The following is a 25,748-nucleotide window of genomic DNA, read 5'->3' on the forward strand; positions in this document are numbered from 1 at the left end:
GCGTGCCCACGTTCTCGCGAAGAAAATTGTTTTTCGTCCTCGCGCTCGCAGTGGAAGTTGGCCCTCGCCCTAGATACGATGCACACAAGAAGAGTTCTTCACAGATTCACCTGTCACTATCTCATGTGTCTGCTGTTGCTTTCCGTACAGGAATCTCAGGCAGATCAGCAGTTGTGATAGCGACTGCAACTCTTCAGGATACCGACGTTGTTACTTCGGAAAACGCTGCTTACGTAGTAGATACATCGAAGTGATTTGATGAAAGACTGTATAACGGTGCCATATATGATTTCGAGATTTTTTTTTTTCAGTAGACGGAAAGGAAGAACTCTCGGCTCAAAATATCTCGAACGTTTTCCGCTTCCAGTGCATGGAGAGAAAATAGCAAAAGGGACTTTCTAGTTTCCTGAATAAAATGCAACAGATACTTCACGACTACTTGCATTGGATGGAAGTAGTATAAATACAGGTTTTAACCCGTAACCGGAATACATGGGTCTTGGGGACCCAAGCCAATTTTATCTTGCCTCTCTTTCTGCTTGTATTGGCAGTACTGCAGTGATTATCGCAGTACTTGTGTACGCTGCAATTCTCGTTCAGACAGTATGCGTAGTTTTTGAGCTCTAGTATGAAACATATCAAAATATTTAAATTTTCCGGGCTACGACCATCGTGACGCGCGTGCTTTCTTCGCGTTTTTACCATGTCCTCACTTTTTTTCTCCATGTAATATGTCTTTTTTTTTTTTTTTGCAATAGTTTATTCACATACAGAATTACTTTGTGGCCTAAGCAGCAATTTTTAGCTCTTTGCCCTCCTGAGATATTACGTCCCATAAATGACATCAAAATCACAAACTTCAACTTTCGGACCTCCATAAATCTACGATATCAGTAGTATCATAGCTGTGGATATTTCTGCAGACTCTTTACATGCAGTGGTATTCAGCACAAAACTTATGAACCCCTCAGTTTATGCCATTCCAAAATACAGCCCCTTTGAAAGTGTAATTTTCTGTACTTTTTCTGGTGATTTCATGCGTTAGTTTGCAACCCTGCATATTTATTTAGAAGCAAGAGTATATGTTTGCCGTGTATTACCTGACCAGGATATTAGTGCGGTTTTTCGAGGAGGGCGCTGGTGTTGTGTTTACATCAGTTTCTAGGTAAGCACGGTGGGACAGGGGAGCGGAGAGCGTCACTCTCCAGTGTATCCAACGATTTCTAAAAGTTGCAGTTTACATGCTGTAAGTAACCTAATCTCTTTCGCTTAATAAAGAAAGCCATAAATTATATAGTTGTTATTGAATGCAGGAATGGTTATTCCTGCAGTAATGCAGATGTATTGTGGATAATGGCATATGCATGGAAATTTACAATTTAAGAACAACGTAGCACGCAAGTGAGTTTCTACTATGCTACGAAGTTCTTAGTGTTTTTCTGTACAACACTGAGGTTAGTTTATTCGCAAGTTATTGCCAAATTAATATTGAGGGTGTATGTATTTTTTTTTTCAGTCCCTTAAAGTCTTCTGGAAATAACTTCTATAAATTTTGAAACTGTGTTTATCTTAACTTGAACATATGCTTGAAGTGGTTTATTACGAACAGGACAAAAATAACTGATTAATTATAAAAACTTACTAATACACAACTGAAATATTCTCTTAACTTTTATTCTTAATCTGCACCTTGTCTATCTTATGTATCTCATACATCAATATCATTCATGAACTTCCAATCCTTATATATCTCATAATCGTATTTCTTACATTTATAATCTTCCACATAATCATAAATCACAAAATCAACCTATCTTTCAAACCGTATCTTCATAATCTCTACTCTTATATTCCATTTCCATTCCATTCCATTCGGCATCTGTAAAATGCCGTGTAGTTTGGCCCAAACATAGATTCAAATGGCCTGTTCTCTGTAATTGTCCAAAATAATATTGTATTAATAGTACTGTATCATATTTGAATGCTGGAGGAAAAAACTGGGAGGTTTAAACGTTGTTTTTTTTTTCCCTTTTGTTGAAATGTGCAAGTTAGTTCGTCAATTTCTCATGATCATGCTGTTACAACTGAATTATAGTGGCAATAGTTATTTCCCAGACTTTCCAAGTATTTGAAGTGATTTAGATATATCTATGTAACACCTTATACGTCATTTCATTTTATTTATTTATTTATATTTATAGATTTAAGTTATTATCCTGTATAAACTGTAAGAGTCTTTTTATAAGTATCCAATTTCTTGAAGTAATTATCATTTCAACTGTAATTGGGAACGTGTAGAAGCTATTCAATACATGTATTATAAACTCTTTTCTTTTGTTCTGTAATAGTTCACAGTAGAATATTAGATGATTTAGATTGCCAATTTCTTTTCCGCACCAACAAATATTTGTATCTTTTTTCCTTATACAGAACAGTTTTTTTGGAGTTAAAGCTGTGTTGAATATTATTCGGTAAAATAGCACAATTTTCGATCTGGACCACATACTTAATACTTTCCAATTGTTAAATTCCAAATTATCCGCTAATCTCCAGTACTACTTGCCAGGACCTTCTCTATTTTTCTTTTTCCATTGGGTAATTAATGTTTCTATTTTGTTTGTGATAATATTTTTGAAATTATAGTAAGGAATTTGTATGTTAGTTTTGATGCCTGAATTAGCTGCAGCTTTACTTAATTGGTCCACTGATTCATTAAATTCTATGTTTACATAAGCTTTTGTGTACAATAAAATAGTATTGAAGTCATTGGATTGTAATGATTGAAATAATTTTTTAATTAATAAAATATTCCAAGAAGTTTGAATATTCCATCTTGTAGTATTCAGTGCTGTAATAACACTCAAAGCATCCGTACATATACATGCATGTTTAAGATTGAGTTTTTTGATAAGTAAAAATGCTTGTCTTATGGCGAAGGCTTCACCTTCAAATACAGACATGTTACCAGGTAGTTTGTATTGTTTCTGTATACATAACTGCGGTATCAATAAGGCTGCGCCGACTTGTTTATTTTTTTGTTTTGATGCATCAGTGAATATAAGTATATATTCTTTTGGAAGAGAATCTATATAAAATTGCCAAATATTTTTATATATATTATGTAAATTTTCAAATTTATGATATTGTATATATTGTGGAATTACGGCTGGAATTTTTATTAAGTTTATATTGTAACTGAATAAGTATGTTGGTATACTTGGAGCTTTTGCTATACTAGTTTGCAATTCTTTTATGTTCTTAAAGACAGTATAGATCCATGGCAATGATTTTTGGTAAGGAAGTTTTTTACTTTGATTTATAATTTCCATGTTTCCTAGTTTTTTAATTATAATTGAAGAAGTTTTTGCCATCCGAGAAAGTAAGAAGTTTGCCGTCTGTTGAAATATTTTTATTTCTATCGGTACATTCATTGTAGCTTCTAAGATAGCATTCCTTGGACAAAAGGCTGGTTGAGATAATATTGTCTTAATCACATCATAATGAATTTGTTGAATTTTTGTGTAAAACATTGTATAATTAGTATTATAAAACATGGAACCATATAAAATTCTAGCTGTTAATGTTTGTTGATTAATCATATTCAACACATGAGGTTGTATACCCCATTTTTTGGCACTCATACTTTTCAATATATTATTATATTTAGTTGCTTCTTTGGTTAAATATTGAAGATGCGACTTCCAGGATAAGGTAGTATCAAGATTAAGTCCTAAATATTTTAAATGTTTCGAAAATTTTAGTTGTTTGCCATTGATACTTATTTGTGGCAAAATTTTTATACGTTTCTTTGTGAAAATTGTAAATGATGATTTTTCCCAATTTATATCCAATCCGTTTTTAAAACTCCATTGATGTATATTTTGCATATTGTGTTGTATTTTTTCCACTCCAATTTTTAGATTTTCCACTATTTCGTATGTAACCAGGTCATCAGCATACAAGAAGGTATTTGTAGTTTTATTCAACACATTAATAAGACCTAACATGAAAAGGTTAAAAAGAGTTGGACTTAATTTACTACCTTGTAACAGACCAGTAGAAGTACGTCTAGATTTTGAATAAGAATTGTTCAACTTAATATGTACATGTCTATCATATAATAAATTGTAAATAAGTAATATGAACTGTTGAGGGATATGTAGTTTAAACAATTTGGAAATTAATAAATTTAGATTTATAGTCATAAGCTTTTTGAAAATCAACACTAATCAAAATAAGATATTTCTTTTGTTGGAAAGCTCTCCATATATCAATAATCAGAGGTCCAATAGAGTCAAGAGTCGAGCTATTTTTACGAAATCCTGTGATATTGTCTGGTAACAAGTGATTATACTCTATGTACCATTGTAAACGATTTAACATCAGTTGTTCGAAAATTTTAAGGCTGCAAGAGAGTAGAGCTATTGGTCTATAGTTTGTAGCAATATGGCTTGGTTTATTAGGTTTAAGAATTGGCACGATGATCGATTTTTTCCATATTGCAGGTACGTTACCTGTTTTCCAAACTGAATTTAAATAATTTAGGAATGTTCTTTTCGCTTCTAAAGGTAGGTTTATGTAATGGACGTATTGAAATCCATCTATACCTGGAGAGGTGTTCTTCTTGATAGTTTTAAACACCACTTCCAATTCTTCTAATGTAAAAAGCTCATCCTTATTAAGTTTTTGCTTATTTTGTAAGTTAGCTATTATTAAATTATTTGAATTGACAAAATCAGGTGTTAACATAGCATGAAATTGGTGTATCCAATCGTTTTTTGTTGAATTCCAAGTACTTGTTACAGATTTTATAGAGTTTTTAATGAGTTGAGAATGTAAAAATTTCCAAATTTTCATTCTAGGAGTTTGGAATGATAAGTTGTCACAAAATTCTTTCCAGTGCTTTCTTTTAATTTTATTTAAGATGATTTTTGTTACTGCCTTACTATTAAGATAGAGTCTAAAGTCTTGAGGAGTTTTCGTACTAATAAATTGCAAAAAAGCCGCTTTTCTTTTATTAATTGCTTGTTGTGCTTCACGGTTCCACCAACTAGGTTTGGCTTGTGGTATAGACTGAAAGGAATTTTTCAGTTTGTGACTCTGTACCAATTCTTTATTTTTTGATCTCGCTACAGCTTGCGTTAAAATTTGGTTTAACTTAGATAGCGAGCAGTTATAATTATTAGATTTATTTAAGTTTTCTGAAATAAAATGTTGATACTTGTTCCAATTAATTTCTTTATTAATTTTATTTATTTTGGATGTGAAATCATTGTTATTTGAATTCTGATTAGGAGATACTTTTTCTAAAAGGGGGTGAGTGATCGTCAGAATAGGACGATGGTCACTTCCTAATGGATCAAAGTAGACAGACCAGTGTGTTAAAATGTAATATTGAATTTTACAGATAGTTATGTCAGGAACACTATTACCTTCCATAGTAATACGAGTTGCAGTACCATCATTTAGACAAAGATAGGGATATTCAGTTAAGGTTTGGTTAAGTATTTTACCAGCAGTATTTCCTTTGGATGCTCCCCATACTGAGGATTGAGTGTTACAATCTCCCATTAAATAATCAATCTTATTATTTATTAACAGTTCTTTCCAGAATTGTGGTTGCGGTGTAATATCAGGCGGTATATAAATATTAACAAATTTAGTATTATTTATTTCAAAACCAGTTATTTGTATATCACTATATGTATTACTTAATGCTATATTGAGACTACGAAAAGGAATATTTTTCTTGATACATGTAGCTAAACCACCATATCCATCATCCCTTAAGTGTTCAATGATATTGTAGTTATGTAATTTCAAAGAAAACTTAGGTTTTGCCCAAGTTTCCTGTAAAAGTAAGATGTCCGGAGAAAAATATTTTATTAAATGTAGAATTGCATATTTTTTATTGTAAATACTCTGACAGTTCCACTGTAGAATTTTAAGACTTTGTTTATGCTCCGTAATTTAAAAAAAACTTTTTTTTTTACCGGCACGTGAATTAGTTTGAATGTGTTGAATTGAATAGCAGATAAAATTGCTGCGATAATTGTTCCATATGCTCAGTTGTTACATTACAATTTAAGGACATTAGTATGCTACCTAGTAACTGTTTAATTGCAAATATTGTTTTTGAATTTACCGAATCTATATCGGTTTTCTTTTCCGAATTTTCCGTAGATTTTTGAAAATTATGTTTGCTAAATTTTTGAATTGGAACAACTGCTGTATTCAAACATTGCTCAAAGGACGAAGAATTGCATTGGTTTTGAGCTACATACAAAGGGAATTTTTCTTGGCAACGTGGGTTATTATCGTTAGTAATGCATTTCAATTCATACAATTGTTGTGGATTTTGATCCATCATTGTATGTCTGTTTCTATAAGCAGTTACCATTGATTCCAATTGTCCGCTCGTACTAGCTGAAGTAAAATCGTAACCCTTGCGTTCAAACTATTCCCCATTATTACCATTAAATTTACCACTAGTTTCTTCCGTACTTTTCCTTCTTTTCCAGGGAGGAGTTTCTTGTTCAGTCAGTTTAGGTTTTTTTCTGTAGTTTGAAATATTTACAGCATTTGTATTTTTATTTTGTATTGTTTGTGCTGAACCTCTGTTCTGAGAGTGGTTGCTGACATTTTCCGATGCTTTAATAGTGATATTACTTGCACTCCATTTCCTTGAGTCTGAATTTAATTTACCAACTTGCATATTTGCTTCATTGAATGAAATATGTTGTGTAGCCATTATTGACATGATTTGTTTTTGACGAGCCCTTTCCGGACACTCAACATTATCCGCTTCGTGCGGTAGACCACAGTGAAAACATTTTATTACATTAGAGCATTGTGATGATGCATGAGATTGAGCACAAGTTTTGCAAATGGAATTTTTACCTTTACAAGTGCGGGAAGTGTGACCGTATCGTAGGCATAAATGACATTGTCTTATAGCCGGTATATACGTTTCCACTTGCAATCTTAAGAAGAAAACTTTAATGTGGAGTGGTAGTTGTTGCGAATTGAAAGTTATTATTATTGTAGAAGTTGGGATTTTTTTTACCTTCATGTGTCCTGTATATGCGTTTAATTGAGATTATTGGAACATCAGAGACTATTTCTTGTAGCAGTTCCTCTACCGGTACTTCCGGATCAACCTCTTTTACTACCCCCGTTGTATAAATTGCAAAATTTGGTATATATGCCATCCAGTTTTGTGATTTTAATATTGGGTGAGTTAGAAAAGCGTTTGCTGCTTTCGCAGAATTAAAAGAGACTTTTAATAAATTTTTTCCGATTTTTTTGAAAGTACTAATACCTTCTACTGAAGCTAAATCAAGTTTACGGCTAATTGCCATTACATGTTTCGTTCCCAGATCCTCTTGATTCGATTTTATGAAAACATAATAAGGTGCTACATGTTCTTCCGTGTAACGATTTTCTAAAGAAGTGTTTGTATTTACAAAATCACCATAAGACTTTAAATGATCCATCTCATTATATTCTTTCTTGTCTGAACTTACTTTTTTTAGCTTTGAAATGGTTTGGTTATTTGCATTATCAGTAATTTCCATTTCTGATGAATTGTCGGATATTTCTTTGTCTTTAGAGTTTGTTGGTTCTAAGTTCATAATATCATTAAATTGGTTATCCGCCATCTTAATAATGACTAACAAGAATTACAAATTATACACTTAAAATACACAATCAATAATATTCTTATATTCTCTCTCTTCAAAATCTCTCTCCTAATCATCATCCATATTTACACAGAATCTCTCTCAGTCCAACGCAACAGTTTGTGTCTTATTTGTGAGTACTTTTTGCCCTTTTTATATCCTAACACTTCTCCCCCCTTTACATAGTCAGAGCCTAACCAAAAGAAGCAAAATATACAATGATTATAATAAGCAAATCTAGGAATCAAAATCAATCCGCTGGAATCCTGAAATTCCGCTGATTTTTTTCTTTTCTTTCATGCCTTTGGCGTGGGAGACCCGGGTTCGATTCCCGGCGGGAGCTCATGTAATTCGGATTCCACGTTAATCAGTAGGTCCACGTCTCATATAGCCTCGCTGCTGAACGGGACGTTAAACTCAAAATCAACTCAACTCAACTCAACTCTTTTCTTTCATGTGTACACTTTGGCCCTCAGGAAATCAATCTGCACCCGCATAATATTTTGTTTCTCAGTGAGTTGCGCAATAATTTTATCTTGCTCTTGCTGTTGATCGGTGAGCACTGTAGTGCTTGTCTCTGAATTATCTCTGTTTTCCTTGAACTGCTGCAGACTAGTATCACTTGTAATATTCTTTCGTCTTTCACTTCTTATTCTATTGTCAACCCATTTAGTGACTATTTGTTTAAATTTCTTGCGTGAAGATACTTCAGAAATTGACCCTTCTGCAACCTTCCTAACGAAATTCAAAAAATATTTTTTTTAAAGACCATTCTAATGAACAAAAATAAGTTTGTCAGAACAAAACAGTCTTAAATTATTTACAATGGCAGCTGAGTGGTATTTTCTTTTTCTTTTCTTTTCCTTTTTCTTTCTTTTTTATTTTGAAATCGTGAATCTCCTGAAAAAGTAATGTGTTAGTCTTAAGAGTCTTCATCCCGGCGAAATTAAAATACCGCTAATTTTACAGTAATTATGTGATATATTCAAATAGATAAAAGATAATTGAAATATGGAACAAGAGCACCCTAGACAATATTATTTTGCGTGAGGTACCGTTATCACAAGTCACCTAAAATCTATCTCAGACAAGTTGATAGGAACTTCTATCCCCACCACCTACCTGCTAGCTGGCTACTGTTTGAGACGGGGGTTGTGTTGCTGTTCTCTTTAGCAATACAAGCCCCCATTCGCTGCTATGTAGATATTTTTAAAAAACAGTGTGTAAACAACGAATTGAAACTCTCATGTTATAGTGTACGTACTTCTTGGTTCTTAACACATTAAACGGAATAACCAAAACGGGTTAACAAGTAACTGTCAACTCAATTTTAGTATGCTCATTATTTTAAACGGCGGGGGTGTGCAGAAGCGTTGGAATAGCTGACTATGTCTGCTACTCGAGTGCGCATTACAACTTATGGCAGGATTGGACCTTGCACACAATTTATTGTGTCGGCACAATGATTTTATCAGGTTTCTTTTTTGTTAATACACCAATATATGCATAAAAAAATGAAAGGACATATTTAGTTAACGTCTCGCACGCATGCCATATAGATTAAAGGAGACTATGATTATTGAAAATGAATGATAAGGAAGTATTGAAAGAAGATTAAATTTGGCCTCCCGTCGGATTCTGTACACAGTTGCTTGTACCACCCCTGTCTGTTTTGCAGTCATGTCGGCCAATTGTTCTACATTTAAATAAGGATGATGTTCTATCAAAGAATTAAACACATTCAAAACGCAGTGCCTCTCACCACTTCTCAAAGCTTTTCCGCGTTTATGTTTTATCACGGAACTGGAAGACATTCTGGAATCTTGCTTAACACACACACACACTAAAAACACGTTACACATAAATAAATATATTTTGTATGTATTACACATACATCCACTAATATACTCCCTACTATATACAAGCACTACAGTATTTTCACACACTACAAAGTTTACATACGCTAAATTCATACAATCTTCACAGCGATATTCCACGTATTCGATGTCCAATCGAATATACAACTATTTTTGTTTCTTTCTTTACAGTGGGAACATATTTTATTTCTATGTCAGCTATTCCTCATAGCTCTCCCCCCCCCCCTTCTAACATCAAATAAAAGAAACAGCATAAATTTGGTTTATAAATAACTGTTGTTATACTTTTTTTTAAATGGTCAAATCAATATTTATTCGTCCTATAAAATACATAAACAATGCTATATCCTTTTCTTAAACTAACCATATTAATTGAAGTTGTCCGGCGATGGAACAGCAAACTCCCTCACATTGACAGAAAGCGCGCGCGTAGTGGAGTGGAAAATTTAGATTTTAAACAATACTGAATGTCTCAAACGTTTCCTTCCCTGTCAGAGGTGGTATACCTGCTTTCCCCTCTTGCGGCGAGAAAGAGGAGGAGAGTAGGGGAGTTTTCTTGTTTTCCTATCAACTAGTTTGAGATAGGGTTTAGTGGCTTTCCGTTTTCAGCTGTTTAGAAACGCGAAAATAAATGTCGATTTTCAAAATGGCTCGAAATCGAAAGCAGATAAGTGAGTCGTGATAACGGTTTCTCATGTAAAATATTATTGTCTAGGACGTTCTTGTTCCACATTTGGATTATCTTTTATCTATTTGAAGATATCACATAATTACTGTCAAATTTTAATTTCGCCTGGATGAAGACTCTTAAGCCCCTTTGACCATGCACCAAAGAATTACAAGGATAGATTAAAAAAAAGTTACAAAGCTGAGGAAAATATTTTTTATTAACAAGAGAGAGAAAATACAAGCGGGAGAAAAAAGTGACGTATGTGTCGATCACTTTTCCACATAATCATCAAATAGTTCCAGGCATTTATCAGAACGCAGGACTAACTTTTCTAACTCTGGTTGTAGAAATCGCGTCCTTACCCATTCAGCCAGTTCTCAGTGGCTGTTTTCACATCAAGCCTGAAGCGAACTTTGTTCCAAAGAGATGCTCCTTCAATGCCGGAAAAAAGAAATAGTCACTGGTAGCCAAATCTGGGCTATAGGGTAGTGGTTCCACATTTCCCACTTAAACTGTTGCAGCAGCAGAGCCGTAGCTAGAGATTTCGGCACCCGGGCCAAAGTAGAATTCGGCGCCCCCTACACTCACCACACCAAATTTTTCCAATGTACATGCTCCAACAAAAGATAAGGATGACGATATAAAAGACACTTTTTAAGAAGAATTATAACGGGTATTCGACCAAGTCACGCGATACCATATGACAATTCTATTAGAGGATTTCAGTGTGAAGATAAGGCGACAGGATGTTTTCAAACCGGTTACAGAGAAAGAAAGTCTGCATAAGGAAAGTAACGACAACGGGGTTAGTTTCTTGAACTTTGGAACATCCAAAAACCTTATCGTGAAGATTATAAAATTCCCACATCACGACGTTCATAAATACACATGGACCTCGCCAGATTTTAGTAGGTAGAACACAGTCTAGCATAATTGATGTTCGCTCGTTCAGAGGATCTGACTGTGACACTGATCACTACCTGGTAGCAGCGATAATAAGAGAGAGAGAGATTATCATTGAATAAAGAGAATATTCAGCATCTGAAAACAGAGAGGTTTAACGCTGAAGGACTCTTTTGTAGTATTTCTGATTGACTGCCCCGTAGGGGCAAATTCATGATGCACGATGCCCATAGAATCGAAAAAGAAGAAAAAACTACAACATTGTCTTCACATTTGACCGACTTTATCGCGTTTTCTTCGGCCGTAGTGAATCTGGACTCTTCCACTGAGAAGATTGCTCTTTGTTTTTGGGTCATACCCATAAACCCATGTTTCATCACCTGTTAATTACCCTATTTAACACTGCTGGGTCCGTTTCGGCCCGATAAGCAGGTCTTGGGACACTTGAAGTCGGTATTGTTTATGCTCGTCAGACAACAATTTCAAAATGAATTTCGCGTTCAAATCGTCAGTTAAGATTAACTGAACCGCGTAGAAACTTAAATTCAAGTCAATCCAATGTTCTCGGGATTGCTACCAGAGTGAGTGTTGCTGTGCTGAGCTTTCGTTACCATACAGCGGCAACATCTTCAGAGCTATGTCCGCTGTGAGCTTCAGAGCTTTATTACACTTACATAGCTCTGAAGATGTTGCCGCTGTATGGTAACGAAAGCTCAGCACAGCAACACTCACTCTGGCAGCAATCCCGAGAACATTGGATTAATAGTAGACGCCAGCAAAGCTTCAAGATCATATTAAATTCAAGTCGTCATCCATCTCTCTAATTGTAAATCCACAGTCCGAGTGCACTAAATCGCGAACTTTCACAATGTTTTCTTTGGTTTTTGATGTGGAAAGCCGGCCGGACTGGGACTCATCTTCGACTGAGTCGCAGCCATCTTTGAGTCTGTTAAACCAGATGAACACGTTTGAACGGCTGAGACATTTATCTCCAAAAGCTGATTTTAAGAGTTCATAAATCTCCGAAGTAGATTTCTCGCCTTTAAAACAAAATTTGACACAAACGCTTTGTTCCAGTTTTTCATCCATTTTGCGCAATTAATAATCCGCCAGGACACACACGTACACGCCAACACTCAACAGGTTGCTATGCTGTACTGAACAAAGATATCGCAGTGATTCTTGCAGTATGTATCAAGCTCACACCAAGCCACCACTTCCACGCTAACGGGCAAATATCTCTACTCTTGAGCAGTGGCACCACCTGTCGTAAAACTTAACAGTCACACCACGTAAAGGTACTTTTTGTGCTCTCTACTGGTAATTAAACCCAGGACTACGCGCAGCTCAGACGGGATCTATTGTTAAACGTGAGGTTCCGATCCATGAACAGCATTTTATTCGAAGCAAGTACTCCCACAGGGAATTGAACTGTGGAGTACGTTTGCAGAAAGCTCGCGCCACGAAGGGGTATTCACTTCTGTAAGTTTTGAGCTTGCTTTTTTATGTTTTCCGTTACAAGGTGAAGCCCACCTATTTCTTTTCTGTTTCTTACAGCTATATAGTAAATATACATGTAAAGTCCATATGAACTCCTTTTTTTCTTATTTTGATGCCAGGAATTACTTCTTTGGGTTTGTCGGTATGGCTTAACATCCTGTGTATACAGTATATACGAGGGGTGATGAGAAAGTAAGGTTACAAAGCCTGCAGTGAAATATGTGTATATTATTTCATACAAGCAATACAGCCAACAGATAATACATACATTAGGTTATTTTTCGACGTAGTCTCCATATCGGTTGAGGCACTTTTCGCATCGTGGGATAGTTTCAAGATTTCCTCCTGGTAAAAATCCTGTCCTTTATGTTCAGCCATATTGTCACGAAATATTTCACCTTCTCGTCTAAACCGAACAACTAACGCCGTAGGCGGCGCACAGTGGTCGGAAACTTGAAAAAAGCGGACAAAAATAGTTTATTCCAAAATAATGGAAGTTGACGGACGTCTGTCTATTGTTCTATACGTAATTGTCCATTCTAAATCGATTGCAACTACTGAGAAAGTGATTCGAAGAATCCCTGCTACAATACGTGCAGTTATATATATATATACAGGCTGGTCCAAAAGTGTGGAAACCCCTCGCATAAATGCCAAATACTGCAAAATAGAACCAAAGGAACAATGTAGGGGAGTAATAAAGGTGAGGAACAATTGGGGAGGACATAGAACAATGAAAGTCACCATCTTGAAATCCACCATCGTGAATCATATCATACATACAGTTTATAAATTGAAAACATAACATGTTGACGCCTTAAGTGAATTGGACATCGCTAGTCAGTACGAAGTTATGACAGAAGATCCATATCCAATCCAAGAATGCGGTTACAGGTTCAATGTGCTCTCCCTCTAATTGTATGTGCAACTAATAAAAAGATGGTGTAAAACAAATGAGCGTTTGGCGTTAGGATACAAAATTAAAGTTCGCAGTTTTTCACCCGCACCATCTTCGAAGAAACACTAATACTTACTGAAATGTAATTTAGTTCAGGATTATGTTGTTTCGGTGAAATTAAAAGATTCAACATAGAATCTTCTTATATACTACTCCACTGACGTGTAATTTACGGAAGCTTCACATGACTGATAGTTTATCACTGCAATATGTACGAGTTCACTACTACTTTGATTCAGGGACGAAGGGCAATACAAATTACGTACAAGACAATAAATATGCCTTTTCCCTTTGTAAGGCTCAGATAACGGATCTCAACTGTGATCATAACAACATTATTCATCACACATTTCCAGTTAGATGGGACTAAGTCCTTCAGGTGCATTTGGGTACAGCTATTTCCAATGCTCAACCTTTGTACTACTCATGGTCAACTCAATAAGCCTTATTTTGCAGATAAGCAAGGATAAGCTTAGACTGCAGAGCTAATAACATCAGCGTATATGTAACTTTTGGTAACACTAACAAAGTCATCATATAAATGATATGATAATGGATAATAAATAAAACTTTTCACTAAACACAGTATTTGAGTCCAATGTCCACCGCTCTCATCGACCTCGGAAACGATATAAATGGATAAAACATATCATATTGTTTGGTTCATTTTTTTACTGATTTGTCGGCATTTTTATTTGTTCATGTTTACATGTATTTTATGGACACAGAAAATATTCATATGTCCTGAAACTCTGGGTTTGGAAGCAGGAGAGATGCTTATAGCCAAATATCTATACCGATTTCATAGGCGGCGAAGTTGACAAAATCGATTTTTGACCGCTTTTTCCCAGTTTCCGACCACTGTGCGTCGGCTGGCTGAAACCCTACACAGTTGCCAACTACATGTATTTAAATTACCACACATTCCTCATTCCTCGATAACAGATGAAACTCCAGAAATATCTGCCTTGTAACCTTAGTTTTTGATCCACCCTCGTATATAACAGAAGTAAAAATAAAGGTTGAGAATTTGTCTCAATGATGGGATATTTAAAGGAGAAAAAAATTTTAAATGCTATAATTGTTGGCGAAAGGCATATTTACATTCTCTGTTGTTTCTTACTTCAGGTAGTGGTGATGTCCACAGCGCTCGGGGTAGGTTGAAAGGAGTGCTTCAGTTCCTTATGGAACAAAGTGATGATTCCACAGATGAAAGCCAAGATGACGCATCATCATCCGACGCATTCTCTAGACAGATTACTACTAAAAAGACAAAGTAAGTTTTTCTAAGATACCGATGTTGTTCTGAATAAAAGAATTAACATTGTCAAAACACAAAATTGTCAGAATTAATATCTGAAGCTTCTAGTACTTTAAACTAGTTTAAAGTAATTACATTGTAAGAATGAGAAAAGAAAAGTCGGATTTTGAGCGAATAGTAGTCCTGAGAAGTGAAGAAAAGAACATAATTTCAGAACATATGGAATTTCGCTTTCTTTAATTTTAGTCTTGATCACACTTCTTACCTTACCTAATTATCTTTGGGAACAAAAAAAAACTCTCAAAGTATGAAATCAGATCTGAAAGTCTAATATTAGTTTGTATATTTTCTTTTGACGAAGTTAAAAATCATACACTTAGTGAAAATGTGAACACGGAGCGGTTGATTGACAGGTGAGAACGACACCATTCAGCTATGTCCACGTATTCCACACCTACGATAAAATTTAAATATTCAAGTGATTTTTATACGAGGGCCGTTCGGAAAGTAACCTTCGATTGGGTAAAAAAAAAAAAAAATAAACACTAAAGTAAATAAGAAACATTTATTATATACATCTGAAAACTCTTGTTTGCTCTATTTTTCATCATAGTTTCCATAAACTTTCAAGCACTTATCATATCTCTGCACTAGCTCAGAAATTTCATCAGCATAAAAGTCCCCCACCTGTGCCTTGAGCCACAATACTTCCTGTAGCCTAACTTCTGTGTCACTACGTCATATAACACAGTCCTGGAAATTTGTGGAAATTCATAGGAAAGCTTCGAGATTATGAATACGTCGATTTTGAAGAACTTTTCCATCAATTTTCTGAAGAGTTCATCAATGACCACTGATGGCCTGCTACTCCTCTCTTCGTCATGAATGTTTGTTCCTCTACTTTTAAATGAACGAATCCATTCACAGACAGCTCCTTCACTCATCACACTTGGTCCATACGCAGCAAAAAGTTCCCGATGAATAACTGCTGCCGAATATTACTTTGCCGTAAGAAAACGTATAACAGCTCGCACCTCGCACTTGGCGGGGTTTTCTATTGCAGTACACATTTTGAGACACTACAAAAATGAAACTAGTGATCAAACAACTTTCACTCTACTACGGCCGGATGCAAACTGATCTACCGCTGCTCACGTTTGTGCAAAGGTGGTAGCGCTTCCCCTACTACATCAGGCACAGTGACCAATCGGAGATTACTTTCTGAACGCGCCTCGTATTTCTGTTGCGTGAAACTTAGCATATAACATTTCTGAACTTCTTGCTTGTTACTGTATTTCTCTTATGTTGTTTGGTTGATTTGTAGTTCAGCGTCCCGCTTAGCACTGGGGCTTATGAAACGTGTACCTAATGTGAAATCCGAACCACATAACCTCCGACTGGGAATCAAACGCGGGTCTTCAATGCCAAAGGCTCGTACGCAAACCATATTGCCACGAGGAAGTTCTATTATGTTGCATAAAATGCATTAGCAAATGTAACCTATTTTATTATTTTATAAAGATTCATCAAATATTCAATAAAATAACGTTCAATTAAATGATGAACTCAGTGAATGTAAACCTGGAAATATAGAATAAATAAATAATTTTATGATAGATCATATTTACCAAAATTATGAACCAATATCTGTTTGTTTCCTTGCAGTTCTTAAGAAGTGTATACTATATCAGTAGTTTGTGTAGTTATATAGTTATGAACTGAGAGGCCTCCCTGATTTGAAGATCGAGAATTTATTGAATCCTTAAGTAGATTTTTAATATACAGTAAAGCGTCATTTATCCTCATAAGTGGGACCGAAGGTTGTGCGGATAATGATTTATATGGATAAATAAACATGCGTTTATTTAACTTAACAAAGAAAAACATGTATAATACAAGTTTATTTTTTTCTTAATATATAGGCCTATTGTACTCAGTGGCACATTTATGAGGGGTCTATCGGGCTCAAACACCCCCCCCCCCATGCGAATTAAATTTGTTAGTTTTTCTCATTCCACGTACAACAATAGTCCTTCTTACCATTTCTAAAAAAATTCATTGACTTTCTATTTTCTTATGCTCTTTGTTCAGAAATAATACTGTATTTGTCAAATTTCATTCCATATAAGAACTGCGTTTTTTTTCTTTCTTTCTTTCGTCCATTCTACTCTTCTGTTTCTTTTTCTTAGTTCTTTCTTTCGTTTCTCCTATCATACTTTCAACCGTTGTTAGTTATGATTCAGATCGGCCGTCGTCAGTAACACCAAAACTAACACGAGCTGATACAGTAAGTGAAACTGGTGTTCCACACCAACTTGCACGGATATCACAGGGCTGCCAACTTTTCAAACCTGCACACCCGTACAGTCACAGTTTGAGTCCTCCAAATCCAATTTCGTTAAATTAGAACCGTATTTTAGTTAAATACATCCATGATTTTTTAAAAAAAAAACATATGTTTAGCAATATTCGTTAAAGAAACAAAATAACATTGATTTGAAACCGTAATTAGCATTTATTTCTGAACAAGCTGAAACTTACACTTGTTTTCATTTTTAGCACTTTTCAATACAGCAGCATTCATTTTTACGTAAGAGCAAAATTCTTTGCAAATCATGTGAAAGTTAATTTTTACCATTAGTTCAGATTTCAGTAAATTTTCAGACACACAGTTTCTTGCATCAGTCCAAGCATTTACCATCATACTAAACATTCTATCACAAAATGCACTGCTTGCAGGTATTGATAATACAAATATAACTAAATTAAATATCTCTGAAGAAGTCAGGTATAGCTTGAAAAACTTTTAACCATTTATAATTAACAGAAGAAGGCTGATCAATTTCGCTTTGCACTTTTTTTTAAGTAGTGAATTCTGAATACAGCTTTTTAATTTTTACGTTAACATTATTCAAAATATCAGTGACATCAGACCAATTGAGAGGTTTCTCCAAATTCAGTCATTCACAATATTTGTATACGGAATTTTCGTAATCATACCACTCCTTTAAGTACGACTATGCCTTAACGAAGAAAGCATCAAAACTAGTTTAAAATTTTTAGTTCACCCGTACATTTTGATTAGCAACCCTTACACATGTATCTAGTTGTTAAACCCGTACAGTTTTCAGCCCTGGGATATCAACATGACGGGACTTTAGTTATTATAACAAAGGAGTATTTACACCTTTTAATTATAAAGAAAGGTAAATGTTTGAATTAAAGAAAATCAAGAGGGGGGAATAAGAGCCCAGGAAATTAGAATGCCAAGAGGATGCTTCCTTTTTCTTCTATGTATAGAATAAAAGGTTAGATTCACTGCTAAATTTTTGTGTGTATCATATCACATAAGATTCACCAGTCTGCAATTCTTGCCATTAACACTGTAATCAATATATTTCAGTTTCAACCTCTCTCAACATTTTCTTTCAGGTGAAAACGTACACAGATAAAAATGAATATGTCCATTTTTTTCTAAAATGAAATCAGTTAAGTTGAAATAACATTACAAATATTCAACATGTGTTTGCAGGAGCGTCATTTCAAAATTGCCTGGAGGAAGGGGGGGGGGGGTAAGATCCTCCACCGACATACGAGTTTCACGTTTTTTCCTAGTATATTAGTAGACAATCGATTAAAATATATTTAATTCTTAAACTCAAATGGAAATTGCCCCCCTTCCCCCTGCTTCCCCGTGCTGTACACAGCCCCCGAAACAAAATCCTAAATACACCACTGACTGTACTTTATGTAAAGAACATAAGCTCTCAATTATTCACACACAAAGAAAATACAAAAAAATCTTCTCAGAACTGTATTACTAGTTTCTGATAAGAATGCTAGGTTGACGTATTCAAAGATGATGGTCAGGTGTTCCCACACCTTTAGCTTAATATTTGCGGAGTCCATTACTGAACTTTCTTTTTGTAGGATTGCGGATCCATAAAAAAAATTAAAACACGCCTTGGTCCAAATTACCATTGAAAAAATTGCTTAAATTTCTTCAAAAGTGAATCAAATTTATATGGATACATAGTACTTGTTTCTTTTCAGTGTGCGAATAACTGACGTTACGTATAATTGCCATGTGGATAAATGACATTCTACTGTATTATATTTTGTTATATTATATTATATTTTGTTTTATTTGTTTATTTTTTTAAAGTTATTTGGATCACCAGCTCACGGAATTAAATAGTTTTTTTTTCGAGGATTCAGCGAATTTCGGCTAGATCAAACGGACTTTAATCAGATGGGAACAAGCTGACTTTTTCTTTCTACTCTTTTAAATTTGGTATTATAAATATAAAAATTGATAAAGACATTACTTAGCTAGCTGGGTAAAAATTTATAAAAGAACTATCCGTCACTCAACATACAGTTACGGTTTTTTTAGTTTGATTTAATATACCGTAAAGCGATCGCTATCGTCAAAAGACAATGATAAGAAATATGTACGGTAATCAAGTTTTTTTTTGGTATTATTATTGCACTTAATCCTAGAAGTAGTTATGGAATAAAAGCCAGTTTCTGTTACTTAAAAGGTATAGAACTCTGTCATCATTTTAGTAATGTCTCTTTAGTTTTAAAATTAAATTTAATAAACCTGTCTATAAGAAAGTCACAATTAAAAATACTTACCTGAATTATACGATTATATATAGTGAGTTAAATTTATTTTAGACTCAATTATTTATTTGTACGACGGTTGGATAAAGGCGATATTTTATATATTTCTTTGTTTTCATTTAAGGAAACGGTACCCTCAAGAAAACCCACGCTTACCCCAAGTGGGCTTTGTGATGGACAAACATTGTGTACGTGGGTTTTGTCAGGATTCTTCCATTTCGTTTCACTTTCTTTATTCCACTATTTTCTTTATCATCATCATCATCATCATCATCATCATCATCATCGTGTCTCTTAGACTCGGTGCATAATTGTAATACGTTAAATCAAAGTAAATAAATAAATATATAAAAATAAAAATAAATTTTAAAAAAACAGAAAGTTGTAAAGAACTGTGAATGGAGTGTGTCCTCCCTATTAGACAAAAGTTGTATTTATGTTTGTCTATTTGGTTGGACAAGCCATTCTTTCTTACATGACAAGTGGACTTTTTTTAAAAAGTTCATTTTTAGGACAGCTTAGCTTCGATGTTTTAAATAAATGTGTAAATAAAATATATAAAAATTTGAAATTATTAACATAAAAATTAAAATAAAGTGAAATTTATTAAAAATATACACATAAGATATATTGTAAGTGCAAGTTATTTATAAAACTTGGCTGTCAATTTTGGAAAATCGTATTGATTTTAATGTATCTGCGATATATAAATACAGCGAATCTTGCTCAAGAAGAAATATGGTTAGCGGAAAATTTTGTTCTGGATTTATGGATTTATTAAACATAAACATATATATATATATATATATATATATATATATATGTTTATGTGTTTATTCGTGTTTGTTTCAGTGAGGTAAATCCATCTGCACAGAGGAAAAGTATCCGACCACCAAGGAAGCGTCGTCGAAGGGATCCTGTGAAAGATCCAGCTTATCATCATACATATGTAATGAAGCTATATGATCGGAGTGTTGATCTCGCACAGTTCAATGAAAACACGCCCTTATACCCAATATGCAGAGCATGGATGGCCAATCAACCGAGAAACACTAACCTGGCCCCAAGGTACATGTATACTTATATTCATTATAACAAACTTCAATTAAGTATTAGATTAATTAAATTTGAGTTACCAGTGAAAGCTATCAGTGCTTTCAAATATCGGTCCCATTAATCAGGTAATAGAGATCATCTTGAAAGGAAAACCAAAAATGGATCAAAAGATTGCGATCTTGCCCAATAAATAGTTTTTGGATCAGGGGCTACAAAATTTTTGAACGGCCCCTAAATATAGTTTCTGTATTTTCTACGGAATAAGCACATCATACTGAGTTAACTGATAGTTTGGATTTGGCTACAGTGTGTGTTGTTCTCCAGATATAAGGCCTTTAGGAAAATTTTTGATCGAAATATATTGGATATTTTGATCCCCCCCCCCCCAAAAAAAAAGGCTAAATTTGAATGAAGGCAATCGTGACAAGAATTGATACTTATTATGAAGAGTCTTATTCAAAAATTGAAAGTTCATCAAATTTGAATTTACTTATTAATTCACCTAATATATAAACCCAGGGGCGTGATAGGGACCAGTTGATCATAAGGCTGTAAAATGGTGAAATCTACATGGGTTATACATAGTAGTATAACGGTCGGATAATGTTTGGGTTATTTAGTTCTTATGAGATTTTTACAGTACAAGTGAGTGATAATATTGAATGATGGCAAGCATATTATAATTTACGTTTTTTTAATATTATTCCTATAAATAAGGAACCATAAATATGTGATTTAGTGTATTCATAGTTTTTCTACTTGGAGCAACTGAGAGTGAAAACAGTGGCAGCTTCCAAAAATATTTTCTCTAGAATAAAAACATTGGTACTGTAAAGTTTTTCGCATCTTTTTATTTTATCATTAGAACGGGATTTAAGCTTTCTAACTTCCTATTAGTGAAATACGAAGATGTCTTCTCTGTCATAACTAGTTTCCTGTATAGGCTGATAGTGTTGATATGCTATAAGATGATAAAAGGTCAGCGGAAAAAAAAAATTATATTGTTAATAGGATATGAAAAAATTGGACTGGAAATCAATGTAGACAAAACAAAACACGTTCTAGTCATATATTTATTACTATAGATACACTTTATTTAACGAAAGTGTTAATAAATAAAGATGTAATAAAAAAAAAAATCCAAATACTTAATCGTAGTAGTAATAATAAAATTATCGAGACACTTCGAAGTACATTAATGGCAGAAACTCCGTTGAACTTCTACTCCGAATAAAACTTGATGCTATGACTGCTCTCCAATAACTTTTGAACCAGAGTGAATAATTAAGTGCTGTTCACATTTCGTGTATCAGTATGTTTACTGTCATGATCAGGTACAAACCCGAACCGGAAGTTATTGCCGCCTTTAATGGCTTCCATCAGTAACTATGTGCGCAAAGAAATGAGGCCTTGTATTATGCTCTTAACAAATTTTGCTTCGTCTTCTGTTGATGTCAATCTGATAGGACAACAGTTGTCAGTGGTAATGTTTTAAACTTAAATTGATTTGTGTGCCTTATACGTATGGCTGGGGGTGGGACGTTATTAATCCGAAAAATCGAGCTGCGAAGGAAAAGGTGCCCACAATTGCTCAAGTATCAAGTTTCTGTGAAGAAATACAAGTATTATTTCATCATACATAACAAGAAATAACCTCATTGTCTTAACTCATAAGTGAAGACCGGTGGCTGTGGCAGCATTGTCTCATTTTTACAAGAAATTTTGAATAAATGCCGTTTATTTTGATCATTAAACATCTTTGTCACTTCATAGTTTCTTAAGTTTTTTTTTTTTTTTTTTTTTTTTTTTTTTTTTTTTTTTTTTTTTTTTTTTTTACCGGAAAGAGAAATTACACTGCTTGCTGTTATCGTGCATTACAGTTTACCTATGAGATATGGAATTTAATGCTTTTCATTGGAGGAAAGGATCATTGTTCACCAACCACTCACCAACTATTATGAATTTCAAGTTTTAAATATGATACATGCTTTTACATGCTTTAAATATGATTCTAGCACAACGGTAAATGTTGAACGATCATTTCCAGGCCTTAGATAACCTAACCGGATATGACGACATAAGTTTGTGTATGGGCAACCTAAAGCAAATGTTTATAATATTGTACGATCAGAAATGAATGTATTGTGTGGCATAATTGTTCTATCAAGTGCCAAGGCAAAATTTTCCTAGTATGGACTGACTACTACTTTTTTTTAAACTTAATTTTTGGTCACGGTATTCATTAGCATATTTTCTCTGCTGTTATGATAGTAATATTTCTATGGTTTGTAATTGTAATTTTCTTTTTCTCTTTCTGCATTTCGATGTGCTCTGGTTATTGATGCTTTCAAAATCATACTTATTAATTAGTGCAGTTTACAATCCTTAATGTAAACTCATGTCCAAAATTATTGTCGCATGTCTATAGATATGTTTTTATAGGAATATAATTTGATAACGAATTTGCTCGGTATTTCTTATAATGTTAGTATGTGTATAATCGGCAAAGACATGTAAGTGGCAAATTTCATGTCAAAAGAGCAGTAAATAAGAACAGTAAAACGAAAATAAAACTTTTTTGTCTATTTAGCAACATTTTGTTTTACTCATTCTAATTTTCGTATTTATAATTCTTTTCCTATGAAATTTACCACAAATATATATTTCCCGATTATACACATAGTATCAGTATTAAAAGTACCCTGCAAAATCATTATCAAATTATATTTTTACAAGAAGACAGTTATAGATATGCGACAATCATTTTGAACATGAGTGTACATTAATACGTCGGTACATCAATTACTTATGGATTTCAGAAAGGCTAACGACTCAGTTAGGAGGGAACATTGTACAGTATTCTTACCAAATATGGTATACTTATAAAAGCTATTTAGATTAATTAAGATAAATTAAAACGAAACGTAGAGCAGAGTTTTGAGTAGGGTAATGTTCATGAGCTTTTGGGTCGAGAGTGGTCTGAAACAAGGAAATTCAATGTGGCCGTTATTATTCAATTTTGTTATGGAATACGCCACAAGGAAAATTAAAGATAGCAAACAGAAAATAGAGCTGAGTGCCACCAGGTTATAGCTTTTGCTGATGACGTCAGTCTGATAGGAGATGATATGAAGACAATAGAAAAAAATGCAGAGGTTTTATTAAATCAGCAGGAATAAGGGTTTAGAAGTAAATGCAGAGAAAACTAAATGCATGGAAATCCTTATTTGCTTTTCAAATATCTATTTCCAACATTAACAGACCAAAACCATGTCCATGAAGAAATTAAATGTCGATTGAAAACATAGAACTCGTGTCATTATTCAGTCTTCGCGAATGTTGTGGAAAGATTTGAAACTTAATATATAAAACGATAATTTATACCTGTTGTGCTGTATGGTTGCGAAACATGGTCCCTTACTCTGAAGGAAGAACGCAGACTGAAAGTATTTGAAAATAAAATACTGAGGCGAATATCCGGACTCAAGAGGAATGGAAATGGGGAAAGATGGAAATTTCATAACGAGGAACTTAATAATTTATACCATTTACCTAACATTCTTAAGGTCATCAAGTGCAGGAGGGTCAAGTAAGCAGGTCATATAACCAGAATTAGGAACGCTTTCAAAATTTCAACTGGAAACCCAGTGATAAAAAGGAAGACGTAGGCACAGATGGGAGGACAATATTAGGATGGATCTCCCAGAAATAGGAATAAAAAGTAGAAACTGGATCCAGTTGCCAGAAGTCAGAAGAGAGCTTTTGTGAATTCAACATTGGACCTTCTTGTTCCGTAGTCCATAGAGTTACTTTATTTTATTTTATTTTTTTATGCATTTCATATGAACTTTAGATAAATTTATTACAAAAATACAATGAATATTCATTTTTGCAATATAAATTACATTTTGGCTACCAGTTTTTGGTATTTCCTTTGGCCACAACTCACCTCTGGTGCATGGGGTCCTTGGTTCGATCCCAGCTCGCGCCAAGTGAACTTTGTGGTGGTCATACACCGTGTGTGGTTTTTTTCGGGGTTCTCCTGTTTCCTCCCACTTTCTTCATTCCACCATTTCCTTCATTTCTCATCATCACGTCTTCTTTAGCCTCACCAGCATAACGTAAAACTTAAAGATTTCATTTCATTCCGTTTTGGCATAACTGCCGTAGTTCACTCATTTCATTCCATCTTCTGTTTACTCCTCATTATATTCCTAAACTACTATGTACATCTACACATCCCAAATCATAAACTATTTCATATTATTCCTTTTTACTTTTTGTTACAGACACACGATCTTCACTAAATCTGAACAGAAAAGCAACTGTTATCGCAATAAATCCACAATGCAACTGTAACTTTGTAATTAAAACCATTAAAATTAACTGCTACTTATCAGTTAAATGTAACCTCAACTTGTATATCTTAGAATTTATAACAAATAAATTCATTTTTCTTCATTGTAGAAAAAGTATTCGAAACGGAAGTCTTATAGAGTCTGTTCAACACCTCAGCAAGGTTTCCCTTGAAAGAAAAGGTGTTGCCAATAAATTTTCATGTAATGCTTACGGTAAGAATTCTATCAACACTATGTAGAGGTAGCCTCAATATCTAAAACTCTTCAAAATCTGGCAGGTGTCCTGTAATATCCTGCTCAGTGGGAATTTGATTCAGAAATAATACAAATGTAGAGGTCCAACATGACAGAGACGTGGATGAATAAGGACAAGGTATATCAAATTTCGAAATATATAGTAGAGATCAATATTGCTTATATGTATCTGGTAGATAATAATGCTTTTTGTATATGTACATCATGTAAAATTCACTTTAGAAAAAGTAACTAAGTAGCTGTAAACATTTCTCTATATATTTTAAATTTTATTCTGTTTTCAATTTCATCTATTAAATATTAAACACACCAATAAGAGACTGGAAACCAACTCATGAAGTTTAACAGATTGAACTGTTTTCGATTCATATTACATGTGGGTTTTTTTAAAGGTTAAATCCTTTTTCCTTATATAAGAGCTATATATAAAACTGCCTCTCTTACACATACATAATTACAAGGGCTAGATAAAAAAAAATGTTATAATTCCTACCTGGCGTTATACCCAAAAGAATACCTGTCACATTTCTTCAATGTGATCGCCTCCCATCTGTATCATCTGCCACACGTGGGAAAGGCGTCGCACACCTCAGGGTGTC

At 34.1% G+C, this 25,748-nt stretch overlaps 1 protein-coding gene across 5 annotated transcripts in view; it reads left to right on the forward strand.

The window, feature by feature from the left end:
• The window catches only part of mip40 (Myb-interacting protein 40), a 346,121-nt gene that overhangs the window by 302,273 nt on the left and 18,100 nt on the right, over window positions 1-25,748 (forward strand). For 4 of the 5 annotated variants that reach the window (XM_081771262.1, XM_081771261.1, XM_081771263.1 and 1 more), the window contains 2 exons: window positions 14,719-14,866; window positions 20,333-20,548. In XM_081771262.1, the coding sequence (XP_081627388.1) occupies window positions 14,719-14,866; window positions 20,333-20,548 (364 nt within the window). The remainder of the gene's footprint in view (window positions 1-14,718; window positions 14,867-20,332; window positions 20,549-25,748) is intronic. The other variant, XM_081771266.1, reaches the window with a different exon arrangement.

The sequence above is a fragment of the Thermobia domestica genome, chromosome 9 (assembly GCF_964235325.1).
Source record: "Thermobia domestica chromosome 9, izTheDome1.hap1.1, whole genome shotgun sequence".
NCBI classification, from domain to species: Eukaryota; Metazoa; Arthropoda; class Insecta; order Zygentoma; family Lepismatidae; genus Thermobia; species Thermobia domestica.